Source organism: Patella vulgata, chromosome 7, assembly GCF_932274485.2.
Source record: "Patella vulgata chromosome 7, xgPatVulg1.2, whole genome shotgun sequence".
Lineage (NCBI taxonomy): Eukaryota > Metazoa > Mollusca > Gastropoda > Patellidae > Patella > Patella vulgata.
Window position 1 is genome coordinate 62,567,133 of NC_065885.2, and position 13,672 is coordinate 62,580,804.

A 13,672-nucleotide genomic window follows, 5' to 3' on the forward strand; every position below is an offset into this window, starting at 1 on the left:
TATAGCTAACAATATCAATTTTATTCTGAGAATATCTAATTATTATACGAATTTCAACAGCCAAGGGTTCTTTTACGTGCACGCTAAAATGTACACGATACCTCAGTTTTTATTTCGTCCCATCTGAACAAGTGTGCGTTGTCCCTTGCCAGGCCCTCTATCTAGCACCAATGACAAGGGAGAGAACCACACCAGAATCATTAATTATAACTATCTCACTGTCTCTATTAGTTCAGTCTTGCCATTTTGATGTATCTTTGTTCCAAGTTGAAGATCAAACTAATTCATAAACTCTACATGTTAAATCTGCACAAAAGTTCCAGCAGCAACGCCCCCCACCCTCCCCACCCCACCCCATCCCCCCACTTGAAATCACAGATCTCACTTGAATCACAATGAATTCAGCATCCCTCCCCACAAGCCGGACTTGGATCATCCAATCCAGCTTCAACTGAAAATCACATTGTATCCAACAGTGCCCAAACCTTAAGTTGAATGATAATGGTTTGGATACAGTAGTTCCCCAACTTAAAATCACACTGGATCCAGCATTGCCCCTATTTGGATCCATCAGGGCCCCAAACCCCAGCCCTCACTTTAATCTGTTTGGATTCAGCTTTCTCCCATCCCATCCCATCCCCCCCTTGAAATCATACTGGTTCCACCAATGCCCCCCCGCCCCCACCCACATGAATCGCCAATGTTTGGTCTAGAATTATATTCTTGCACTTATAACATAAATGTGGTAATTATTATGAAGTTTTTATATATTGGTATTTACGTTGGTATTTTAACTGTAGTTATTTTCCGTTACACCTTAATTATCACCATCCTCCTCCTCCCCCTCCTCATCAACACAATCATCATCAACACAATCATCATCATCAGCACTCATCATATAACTAGCAATTAATTGGTCTCTTCTCTTTTTCAAATTTCCTTTTTCAACAGCTTCTGAATATTGTTCATCTTCGGTCTCTTCTCCAGGAAATGACTGATTCTCCAAATCCGGACTTTCCGATTCCACATGGACCTCAGTCTTGGGCATACTGGAAACAGGATCTGATGCCACATTTTCAATATTTTTCTTATCAAAATCTAATATGGCTTGAAGTTTGGGATTATTGGTGTAGGATTCCTCAACCATATTTTTTGAGTCAAATAATTTTAATTTCGCAAGTTTTTCAGGATCACATTCCATCACAAGTTCTTCATTTTTTCTATCTTCTGTTTGTAATTCATTGTCACTTCTTTCAATTTCTGCTAACTTTTTGGGATCAGACACATATGCAAATTCCTCAGTGTTATTCTTGTATAATTTAATTTCTTCCTTGGAAATTTCATGTATGTCCCCATTTCTTTTTTGATCGTACAGCATCTGAAGTCGGAATGGTTCCGGTAACGACTTGTGCTCCTTGTTGAAGTAATCAATTGGACTGTATGGTCGTTCCGATTTTTCTAATGTGACGTGACTAGTGACAGTGGCTACATTCTTGTTCAGCTGTTGTACGTTACCCGCCATATTGTCCACACTTTGATCGGTGCCAGATGAATACGAGAAATGGGCCGAGTTTAAATTTAGCGATAAACCTTGATTCTCTGGTAACGAAGCTGCAATACAAAAGAAAATAATGGTAATTTAGGACTTTGCACACATATAGAGAGAGAGAGAGAAATGGGGTTTAACGTCCACTCGACACAAACTAGGTCATTTCGGGACTGACATATGGTTTAATTTTATTTCAATAATCCGCTTACTCTTCGGGGGGTTAAGTAGTGGGAGGAAACCGGAGGACCCGGAGAAAACTCACGAGGTTGGACAGGCGACCGTACTCCTTGTCACGTACTCAATGACACACACACACACACACACAATATAAATCAAAAGTATTGAAAACGATCATTTCATCGCTGCAGAGTCAAAAGGTTGGACAGACGACCCTACTTTTCGTCACGTACAAGTGTGGAATCAAAACCACGCTACTCGACTCAATGACAGAGCTGATGATCTAAAGTACATGCGTTAGACCACTACCCGCAAGGAGAATAGAAATGGGGTCTTGAATCTTGTTGACAGTTTCCCCGTTGTTGTTGTCAGATTTACAATCATTTTGTTTCCAAGCTCGCATGTGCAATTTAAGAAATTTTGTACTTCCACCTCCTCTTCTTTGAATTCCATCTACCAAGGACTCAGGATGTCAGTTATCGTCTCAGTTACGTGTGACTGGAATGGGTAAACTGTGAACCATGGCAACTTCATTAATCAATCGCAAATTAATCAGCATTCATGGCTTAAGTTACAATTAAAAGATAGGTTGCCAGGCAACGAAACATACACCCACAGCCGCTAAATCGTCCTGGCAGTCAACAAGAGTTGTCACATATTTTGACTTTTTTCGGTAATGAAACATTTATAATACATTAAAATCTGATTAAGAGTAACAACTGATTAAGTAATTATCAGAAAACCATTAGAATTTGTTTGGTTTTTATAAAGTTTTGTCCCATCATGGATTTAGCTGTTCAAGTCATAAAAATTCATTGAAAAATCAATACACTTCTTTGTCTCAAGACCTTAAAAACTGTGAATCTGAAGTCAATCGGATGATAACTTTAACTTCTAGAGGGTCACAAGATTTTTCAAAGTGATGAAATGAAATGAAATGAAATGGGGTTTAACGTCCTACTGTTCTGCTCCTAACCTGGGCTAATGAAGACGGGCATACGCCATACAGTGTGCTATGACTGAAATTTTGCCCGGACAGCGGCACTACGGCCTACTCTTATATCGAATTCCAACTGCCAAGGGATCTTTTACGTGCACGCCAATGTGTACACGGGACCTCGGTTTTTCGTCCCATCCGAACGACTAGACAGCTTTCCTTGTCAGCCCCTCCGTCCTGCATCACTGACAAGGGAGAACCACGCCGGAAAATCTGGATGAACTTTCTCGGCCAATGCAGGGATCGAACACCTGACCTCCAGGCTAGCGAGCTAGCGTCTTACCCACTTAGCCACGTGATCCCCCAAAGTGATCAAGGGCCATAACACATTTCAATGTGGGCGTATAAAAACAGAATGAACTTACCATATACCTGATTCCATTTGGTTTGACAAGCTTCTAATTTATCAACAATCTACAAATAATATACAATCTTATGAATTAGAGAATTTGGCCAAGGCAGCAGCAGTGTTTGGGCCTGCACTACCCTTCTACTGATACCAACTGTCAAAAGGTATTCCACTCGGCAAATCTCGGCAGATTCCGGTACCCTACATCTAACCACGGCTGTATAATAGTAATTGATATGTACCTACGCCCATACATTTGCAATGCGGCTACCGGTTTACTTTTACTAGGTGGAAAAGGTGATTTTGAGATTATGATTATACATATGTTTTTATTAGCTTTTCATGTAGATCTCATCATTCTTCTCACAAAACTTTTTACAGATTCAAAATCGGATGAAATTTTTTTTTTTTTATTGAGGTTCAAAGTTGCGATTTTTGACTTTTCGCGGAAGAAAGGTTTTTCAACACTTTGAAAAAGTCATTTTTGGTGTTTTTTGTGATGCCATATTTCATTTCATATTAAAACTATCAAATATGTAGATGTAAATTCATGAAATACAACTTCAAGGCTAATTATGTTTCAATTTTCACATTTTTGTAATAATTACACCGAATTCCACAGGAACTGGAAAATACCTAAGTTTTCTCAAAAATTCCATTTTCTCAGAGCGATTTTGGTCAATTTTTTCATCAAAAATGGTCTTGTGCATGTTATATCTGAAATATTGAACCTGGTTGTTATGCATTTTAAAATCAGTATCTATCAAGTAAGATTAACAGAAAAAAAAATAATATCTATATGCCTTCTCTCATGCAAGGGCTGGATATGTGTTCAATTTTGAACAATTGTCTGCGGCACACATTTGCCTATTTTTGGGGCGTTTTGGTGACCTTAGTAAAATAAGAAGGAATGGAGATAGGGAAGTGAAATTATGGGAATATGTCAAAAAGTTTGTGAATTTTAAAATTACATATTTCCAATCTGCCATATATTATCGATTTTGGTTGTCATAGCAACCAAAATGGAAAAAATGCAATTTTTGACCATTTTCAATGCTATTTACCATAACCCAAAAGGTGATCACCACTTTTAAAAATAAGCATTTTAAAATATTTGAAACCCATGTAATATCAAATGATATGGATTGTATAAGTTTGAGCAAAATATTAAGGAGTTTGAGTGGTTACCATAGCAACCACATTTATTTTTTTTCCGAAAACCATTATTTTCCAATAATCATGACATCAATATTGATCACTGTATTATTTTAAAAACAGAAGCTATTGGATAAGATTTTAAAAAATAAATAAAATCAGAATATCTATATGTCTTCTCCCAAGAGCTGGAAAGGAGTTCCCTTTTGAAGAACATTCTGCAGCAGCTAATTGTCTATTTTGGACATTATTAAGACATAAATAAAATATGAAGGAATTAAGATCTTGAAGAGAAATTTTGTTTACATGTATTTATGTTTGTGAATTTTTAAAATTACTTATCTTTACTCTTGTATGTTACTTAATATTTGGTTGTTATAGCAATCAAAACGAAAACAGACACCCCAAAAAAGGCAATGTTATTCCATTTTCAATGGTGTTTACCCTGACAAACCAATTGATCACCACATTTTAAGTACAGTAGCAGAAAGCATTTTAGCATATATTTATAGCCCATGGCATGTAATATAAAATATTAAGAATTGTATAATTTTAGTGAATTATTAAGGATTTTGGATGGTTGTCATAGCAACCACATAATTTTAAAAAACGGACAACTGTTGTTTCATTATTATTGTTCTCAGCATTCGTTTCTTACATTATTGTTAGAATTCTGCTTTTACATATTATTTTCTACTCAGAAGATAACATTGACCAATAAAAAATTATTCTCTAAAGACTAAAGAGTAAAAGTAGGTTACTCAGTTACTGATAGGCTATGGTAGGCCTAGTCATGTTTATATTATAAAGGCCTAGGCCTAAAAGCTACAATTTAACTCAAAGAATTGTTGTTTTTACTTCACTTTTGAATATTTCTATTATTCCTTCAAATCGGTATGTAGCCTATTGAGCAACTTCCTTTTTTGTATATTTTAATCGATGTATTGTAAATAAATATCAAATCAAGGCCTAAAGGCCTTACGTTTGTCGGTTCTTTCAACTTGTTTAACTGGCCAACAAATAATATGTGATACTCGAGGTGTTAAATATAGTTTCCTAAAAAAACAAAGAATTAAAATTATAATAATAAGTATGACAACTGTTATATAATGCTAAATTATTTAATAAAACGTTTTGGGAAAATTGGGTATCTGTATCGATACTGAGTGATAGTAATTATTAGTTTAATATTGTCGACATGACTGACCTAATTGAAATTCATAATCTATGTCGGTTCCATCATCTCAAACGAAATGTTGTAAATCGCCAACGGCAAATCCAGAAATTGAGCCATTTTTCAAACTATTTCAGCTAGCGTTAATTCTTTTGTTATTCCAACTTTATTTGGGTAAAGTTCCCTTTTTAAGTGGGTAGAAATCGATGTACTAATTATCAGTAGTACTATACTATCTTCCTCAGGCTGCGGTCGGCACCGAGACCCGTGTGGATATTATCTGGTTTCATTTCCATTCGTGTGCACAGAAATGGTTTAAAATAGGGCTTGAATAATTCAGTGAACAGCGAATTTATGATTTCAGTGCATTGAAACATTCGTCAAAGTTTCGGAATTTTTCAATTCTTGAAAAATGTTTGGTGTTAAAAGTAGAGACGTGTGGTCGCTGGGATGAAATTTCCCTTCGATTTTTTTATGTCCTGTCACATGGTTATAAAAGCGCGCGAAGATGAGTCACGTGATGTAAACACAGTCGGCCCTGCGAAAGGCGTGAATAAAATGGAATTACTATCATTATTTATTTTCAGGCAAGTCATTTATTCATATAACATAACGATTTCTTCATAAATATAACATCGAGTTGCATTTCGAGCTAAATTTACAGCGAATATGAGTCACAGGAACTTGGAATGGATTTTTCTTCTCGTGTAGAAATGACGTCATAACAAGGCAAAACTACGCGATTTATTTTTGACAAAATTGCCCATTGTATACAATTTTCAAATGCTCGGCGGCGGTTCTTAAAATGCTCCGATTTTGTTGATTTTAATAGCATTGAAACGACAATAAAACGAACTTTCGATTGGTCGGGGGTGCTATATTGGCAAATCGCCTCACAAAAAAGATTACGTGAATTGAAGCGTTCAACTTACAAATAAGGCATGGTATTTCGAAATGCCGACAAAGCACTCCTGACCGATCAAAAGATCGTTCAATTACCTTTCTAATGATATTAAAATGAAAAAATAATATTAAAAATAGGAACTGCCGCCGAGCACTTGAAGTGGGGTACCCTCATTTCAAAACGTGACAAAAAATTTCAGCGTAACGTCAAAACACGGGAAATTGACGTTTTTCAACTTACGTTTATGAAATTAATAAAATGAACACATATATAAAAATTATACCAAGCCAAAGAACAGGATATCGGCTTCCAAAATATTTTAAAATTATTACAAAATATTAAATAGCCACCGTATGACGTTAAGTTGAAAAAGGGTTACAAATCGGGAAAAAATGACTTTCTTCCAACCCGGGCAATGGAGCTGTGACACCTACTTTTACAAAAAAGTCCCAAAATGGCGTGTATATAACTAAATGAGCAGAAATATTGTCTCAAGGCTGCTGGTTTGATATAATTCCCTGGTAATTCCTCAAACCCAATGCCAAACTTGACGTTTGTTGATATAATACACTCTCCACAGAAATCTCCATGGGCGCAGCCATTTTTCATCTGGGACCTTTAAAACAGTTCCAATATGGCGGAATTCGTCATACAGCCGAGATTAGATGCGTAGAATCTGTCGAGGTTTGCCGAATGAAGGTATTCAGCATTCAAGGTTTTTAACATTAATTAACTGGATTTCTTTTAACATTAATTACATGTATTTCTTTTAACATTAATTACCAGGAGGTTTTTCACATTCGTTACCAGGAGGTTTTCAACATTTGTTACCAGGAGGTTTTCAACATTCGTTACCAGGAGGTTTTTAACATTCGTTACAGCGTGCCCGTCCTAACCATTCGGCCACCTACACTATAAACAGAAGATACCTATGGCCCCTACATCCACCCAGGACAAAACTGGGTCGTAACTAGCTCTGAGCAATGAGGGGGGCGGGAAGTGTTCTCGGGGGTGCAATTGACGGAAAATGTATATCTGTTGTTTTTATGGTCGACAATTTTTTAACCAGGACAAAATCTTCCCTACCTCATCCATAACTGGTCTCTTTTTCTTGATGGCATCTGTAGCAGTTAGCGCTAGATTCAATATATTTAATACTATATCTACTGGTGGTTTACCAGCTTTCTTATCACGGAACATTTCAACATGTTCTACTTCAGCATCATCAGGAATTCTATCATGTACATAATCAGCCTGGATAAAAATAAAAAACAGTTTGCCAGATGATGCAATACATTGATCCAAGTCCTTATCATCACAAATTGTTTTAATGGCATTTAGTAATTAAACTAATTTGAGAATTCAGGTCTATGGAATACAATTACTGCTTATAACCGAGCGACATTTTGACTAGGCTTGTCCAGCATAAATGGGCAAATTATCATCCCTGAGTACAGCCAATACTTTTGGGAATTTTGAATGTGATTAACGATATCCTGATTGGGCACCTGATCGGGCATATTCCCGATCGGACGTTTGTCCAGCACTGGAAATGCCCAGCATATACAGGCCAAACAGCATCCCTCGACTACAATGTCCTAAATAGATCTCCATAAAGATAAACAACTTACCAGAAATTTATATGGTTCTCTTCTTTCGTCATAAGCAGATTCACCGGAGCAGGTTTCGAACAAAACCTGGAGAGGGAGACAGAGAAATGAAATGAAATAGGGTTTAAAATCCTACTGTTCTGCTCCCAACCTGGGCTAATGAAGACGGGCATATGCCATACAGTGTGCTATGAGGGAAATTTTGCCCGGACAGCAGCGCTGCGGCCTACTCTTATATCGAATTCCAACTGAAAAGGGATCTTATACGTGCACGCCAATGTGTACACATGACCTCGGTTTTTCGTCCCATCTGAACGACTAGACAGCTGTCCTTGTCAGGCCCTCCGTCCTGCATCACTGACAAGGGGGAACCACGCAGGAACTTTCTCGGCCAATGCAGGGACCGAACACCCAACCTCCAGGCTAGCGAGCCAGTGTCGTACCCACTTAGCGTGGCCTCCATTATTCAAATGACCATAACCCAGTAACCGATAGGTAAAAATTGCTGGAATAAGTATTTCTGGAATGGGAATTTCACAAGGATTCTAGATCTACACGTATTTTTGACATCCAGGTGTGTTTTAAAGAGTGAATACCTTTTGACTTTGTGTGAGTGAGAGAGAGAGAGAGAGAGAGATTAATTTGGTGATTTCGGGACTAACATATGGTTTTTATTTCAATAATTCGATTGCGCGTACGGGTCTTTAGCAGTGGGAAGGAAATGGAGAACCCGGAGAAAACCCACGAGGTTGGACAGGCGACCAACAAACCCTGGCAATAGATTGTTAAATATAGTAATTAAAGATGAATTATGTAAGATTTAGATAAAGAGCTGGTCATTCTCGCTATATTATTTCCAAAATAGATAATGCAAAATGAATATATTGAAAATTTCAAATTATTTCTTTGAACACTCTACTAAATACATGACATCATTATCTCACATAAAAATGATGTCCAATTGTAGATTTTAAATGTCGCTTACCACTCCAAAAGCAAAGACATCAAATTTTGTCGAAAGATTATAATTTCCCCGATGGACCTCCGGTGGTAAGTATGCTTTAGTACCATATAATTTGGTATTGGAACAACTTTTGGTAATATGCGTGATCTGCCCCGTTACACTCCCACTGTTAGCATGCTGAGCTTGTCCCAAATCTCCTATTCTAGCTTCAAAATTTTTATCTAACAAAATATTAGCACTGAAAATAAAAAAGATTAGGTAATTTATGGAGAGAGAGAGAGAGAGAGAGAGAGAGAGAGAGAGGGTTTAAGTGCACTTGACACAAACTAGGTCATTTCGGGACTAACATATGGTTCAATTTTATTTCCATAATTCGCTTGTGCGTAGGGGTCTTTAGCAGTGGGAGGAAACCGGAGGGGCTGGATAAAACCCACAAGGTTGGGCAGGCAAATCTACTCCGTGTCACGTACAACTGGGGAATCAAAACCACGCCACTTGACTCAATGACAGACCTTAGGATACAGCGTGTAGAAGCTAACTATTTGGCCATCCAACCCCCCTTTACCATACAAGGTGCTTGCTATAAGGTAAACTTTGCCCTGACTGCTATTGAATTCCAGCATCACTGACACCGGGGAACCCAACCAGACAATCCTGAGGAACTTTCGTGGACAATAACGGGATTGCGCCACACGGGAACCTATATAAAAACAGACAACCCACCTTTTTATATCACCATGTATAAGTGGAACATCTCCCATCTTGTGTAAAAAACGTAAACCATTAGCAGCACCGGACATTATTCTTATTCTCTGATCCCAGTTTAAAGGGGCTCTACCATTCTGAAACAATATAGGTTAAAAGGGTTTTCTATTACAGTGTTGCTATTTCAAAAATTTCTGAAAATAAAGGGGAATAACTTTTATAGTTATTTAAAAATTCAAGTTCAGGCCACAATCAAAAATCATGGTCAACAAAATATTCAAATTCCTACTAATAAAAATCAGTGTACCTTGCTATTTTTCATATTTAATTCCCGTATGGTATTCAAATTTATGTTAATATTCCTACAAAATTCTGTGTTTTCATAATACCACAGAAAGAAACAGATATAAGGCTACACAAAATAAATGTCTTGTTTCTCGGGCAACTGACAGCTGAAACTGTAGGGGGGGAGGGCGGTTTATTTTTTTTTTTTATCTCATTTCTGGCTAGAGGATGGTGCAAAATAAAATTTGCCTATTGTTGAAAATTGTTGGGGCGGGAGGGCGGCCTTGTATTTTTTTTTTTTTTTTTTTTTTAATAAGAAAGTCATTACTTGTCTACGGTTTTGCTTTCAGTTATATATTATACATACTTAGAACATAAACCCAAAAATCAAGTCTACTCAAACACTGAACACTGACTGAAAGGAAAATAATTTTCCATATTTAATTCACGTAATGTAGCTTACTAATGGTAATAGTGACAACCATAATTGAAATTGGTTTAAAATAAAATTCCGTACGACTATTAATAGCCGTCCATAATAACGACAATATTTTAAAGAGTAAGCCTCTGTCAGCATGTGTATCATCATCATCACGGTAAAAGACACTTCGATCTAAATCTAGTATCGCTGGTTTATAATGATTGACCTAATTCCAACCAATGTCACGTGTCATCGGGATATGACTGTTTCTCAGGTTATTCGGTGTGTTTCTCAGGATATTCGGTGTTCTATCTGGGGTTTATATCGAATGACTATTTAAATTTAACTAACAACTCGTCAGTAAAACCATCAAATGTGTAATCCAATTATTATTTTCCGGATTATCAAAACTACCGTTAAATGTGCTAATGACCCAGATTCTGACTAAGGTATGGTGACTATCATCGTATCGTATTCGTAGCCACAAGTTATAATAATTAACCTGTTCTACGATTCATTGTTTTATAAGTAGGATTTTTTTAAACATGGACCGACTGAAGCCGGCAATAATGAGCCGATTAAGATCGAATGATTGAAATACATTGCATTGTTGTCAATGACTTTCGGTGTTTAACACGATTCAAATTCTAGTTCACAAGGGGAGGTAATTAAAATCACGTGATACAAAAATGGAGGTTCTTTCGATATCAATAAAAAAGACCCTTAAATGAGCGTTTACATCTGAATCAGTTTAATACATTTGAATGGATATTCACGTATGGGGCATGTAGATACATGCAGCATATTTTTTTAATGACTTGCTTATCGATGTTCGGGCGGGCGTTACATATTTTTTTTTTTTCATCAAGACTAATAAATAGGCCGCTTGCGCAACCAATTTTGCGTGCGGGTGGTGCCCGAGAAACAACTTATTTTATTTGTGTTGCCTAAATCATGCAGTGTGCTGTATAGAACCTTGACTTGGTTAAAGCAGCTCTCCATGCCCACCATTGGCAATGGTATCCTAGTAGGACCTTGACTTTGTTAGAGCAGCTCTCCATGCTGCACCACCGACAATTGAATCCTAGTAGAACCTTGACTTTGTTAGAGCGGCTCTCCATGCTGCGTCACTGACAATGGAATACCAATAGAAGCTTGACTTTGATAGAGCCGCTCTCCATGCAGCACCACTGACAATGTAATACCAGTAGAACCTTGACTTTGTTAAGAGTGGCTCTCCATGGGTCACCATTGGCAATGGAATCCTAGTAGGACCTTGGCTTTGTTAGAGCGGCTCTCCATGCAGCACCACTGGCAATAGTATTCTAGTAGAACCTTGACTTGTTAGAGCGGCTCTTCATGCTGCATCACTGACAGTGGAATCCTAGCAGGACGTTGACTTTGTTAGAGCAGCTTTCCATTAATGCGTCACTGACAATGTAATACCAGTAAAACCTTGAATTTGTTAGTGCGGCTCTCCATGCAGCATCACTGACAGTGGAATCCTAGCAGAACCTTGACTTTGTATCCATGCTGCGTCACTGGCAATGGAATCCTAGCAGAACCCTGACTCTGTTAGAGTGGCTTTCCATGCACCACCACTGACAATGGAATTCTAGCAGCACCATGACTTTATTATAGTGATTGGGGTTGGAATTATTGATAGAATATTTTACTTACCTTACACTGTAAGCAATCTTCTAATGAACCATTAACCATGTGTTGATATATCAAACATAATGATGGACCATCGATAGCATACCCATACAGTGTTACAATATTCTCATGTCTATAACTACAATACAAGAGAGAGAAAGATAGGTTGCCAGGCAACAAAACATATGCCCGCAGCAGCTAAATCGTCCGGGCAGTCAACAAGAGCTGTCGCATATTTTTACTTTTTTTCGGTAATAAAACATTTATAATACACTAAAATCTGATTAAGAGCAACAACTCATGAAGTAATTATCAGAAAACCATTAGAATTTGTTTGGTTTTTATAAAGTTCTGCCCCATGCTAACGTCTTGTATACAAAACTTTTAATATCATTGATTTAGCTGTTCCAAGTCATAAAAATTCATTGAAAATCAATATACTTGTTCGTCTCAAGATCTTAAACTTTGTGTATCAATCGAAAGTCAATCGGATGATAACTTTAGCCTTTAGAGCGTCACAAAGTGATCAATGGCCATAACTTTGGCAGTAATTATCGTAAATAGTTGAAAATCAATAGGATTCTTCGTCTCATGACCTTAAACACTGTGTATAAATTTAAGGTCAATCGGATATTAACTGTGGCCTCTAGAGCGTCCACAAGATTTCTCGAAGTGATCAAGGACCATAACTCTGGCAGTAATTATCGGAAATCGTTGAAAATCAATATGTTTCTTCGTCTCATGACCTGAAACACTGTGTATAAACTTAAAGTCAATCAGATATTAACTTTGGCCTCTAGGGCATCCACAAGATTTCTTGAAGTGATCAAGGGCCATAACTCTGGCAGTAATTATCGGAAATCGCTGAAAATCAATAGGATTTTTTGTCTCATGACCTTAAACACTGTATAAATTGGATATTAACTTTGGCCTCTAGAGCGTCCACAAGATTTTTCTAAGTGATCAAGGGCCATAACTCTGGCAGTAATGATCGGAAATCATTGAAAATCAATAGGCTTCTTCGTCTCATGACCTTAAACACTGTGTATAAATCTAAAGTCAATCGGATATTAAATTTGGCCTCTAAAGTGTCCACAAGATTTTTCTAAGTGATCAAGGGCCATAACTCCGGCAGTAATGATCGGAAATCACTGAAAATATGACGACAATATACGACCACATTTCAATGTGGGCATATAAAAATGGGGTTTAACGTACACTCAACATAAACTAGGTCATTTTGGGACTAACATATGGTTCAATTTTTTAATTTCAATAAGCCGTTTGGGCGTAGGGGTCTTTAGAAGTGGAGGAAACCGGAGAATCTGGAGAAAACCCATGAGGATGAACAGGCGACCCTACTCCTTGTCACGTACAACTGGGGAATCAAAACCATGCCAGTTGATTCAATGACAAACCCTATGATACAGTGTGCACACGCTAACCATTCGACCATCCAACCCTCCGAACGAACTAACTACAACACAAAAATGAAATGAAAATGAAATTGGGTTTAATTATCTAAATCTTACACAAGTCATGTAAAAACTAACCTTAATAATGTACACACTTCATTGTCTAACTGTTGACCTGTTTTTTTCTCACTGCCAGTTGAATCTTTGGTTACCTGTTAATACAAAATATAACTATTACCGGTCTCATTAATCCAAAAATTAGGGTCACCTGCCCAACCTTGTGGGGTTTCTCTAAAGCTAAAGAACCCTAG

General features: G+C 37.3%; 1 protein-coding gene across 1 annotated transcript in view; it reads right to left on the minus strand.

Moving 5' to 3' along the window:
• Nucleotides 1-684: 684 nt before the first annotated feature.
• LOC126827519 (uncharacterized) overlaps nucleotides 685-13,672 on the minus strand; it is a 34,025-nt gene continuing 21,037 nt past the window's right edge. Inside the window, exons 5-12 of the mRNA XM_050556946.1 lie at nucleotides 13,500-13,573; nucleotides 11,971-12,085; nucleotides 9,603-9,721; nucleotides 8,901-9,117; nucleotides 7,937-8,002; nucleotides 7,392-7,559; nucleotides 3,089-3,137; nucleotides 685-1,611 (exon numbers count right to left, since the gene is read on the minus strand). Coding sequence (XP_050412903.1) covers nucleotides 818-1,611; nucleotides 3,089-3,137; nucleotides 7,392-7,559; nucleotides 7,937-8,002; nucleotides 8,901-9,117; nucleotides 9,603-9,721; nucleotides 11,971-12,085; nucleotides 13,500-13,573 — 1,602 coding nt within the window. The 3' untranslated portion in view covers nucleotides 685-817. The remainder of the gene's footprint in view (nucleotides 1,612-3,088; nucleotides 3,138-7,391; nucleotides 7,560-7,936; nucleotides 8,003-8,900; nucleotides 9,118-9,602; nucleotides 9,722-11,970; nucleotides 12,086-13,499; nucleotides 13,574-13,672) is intronic.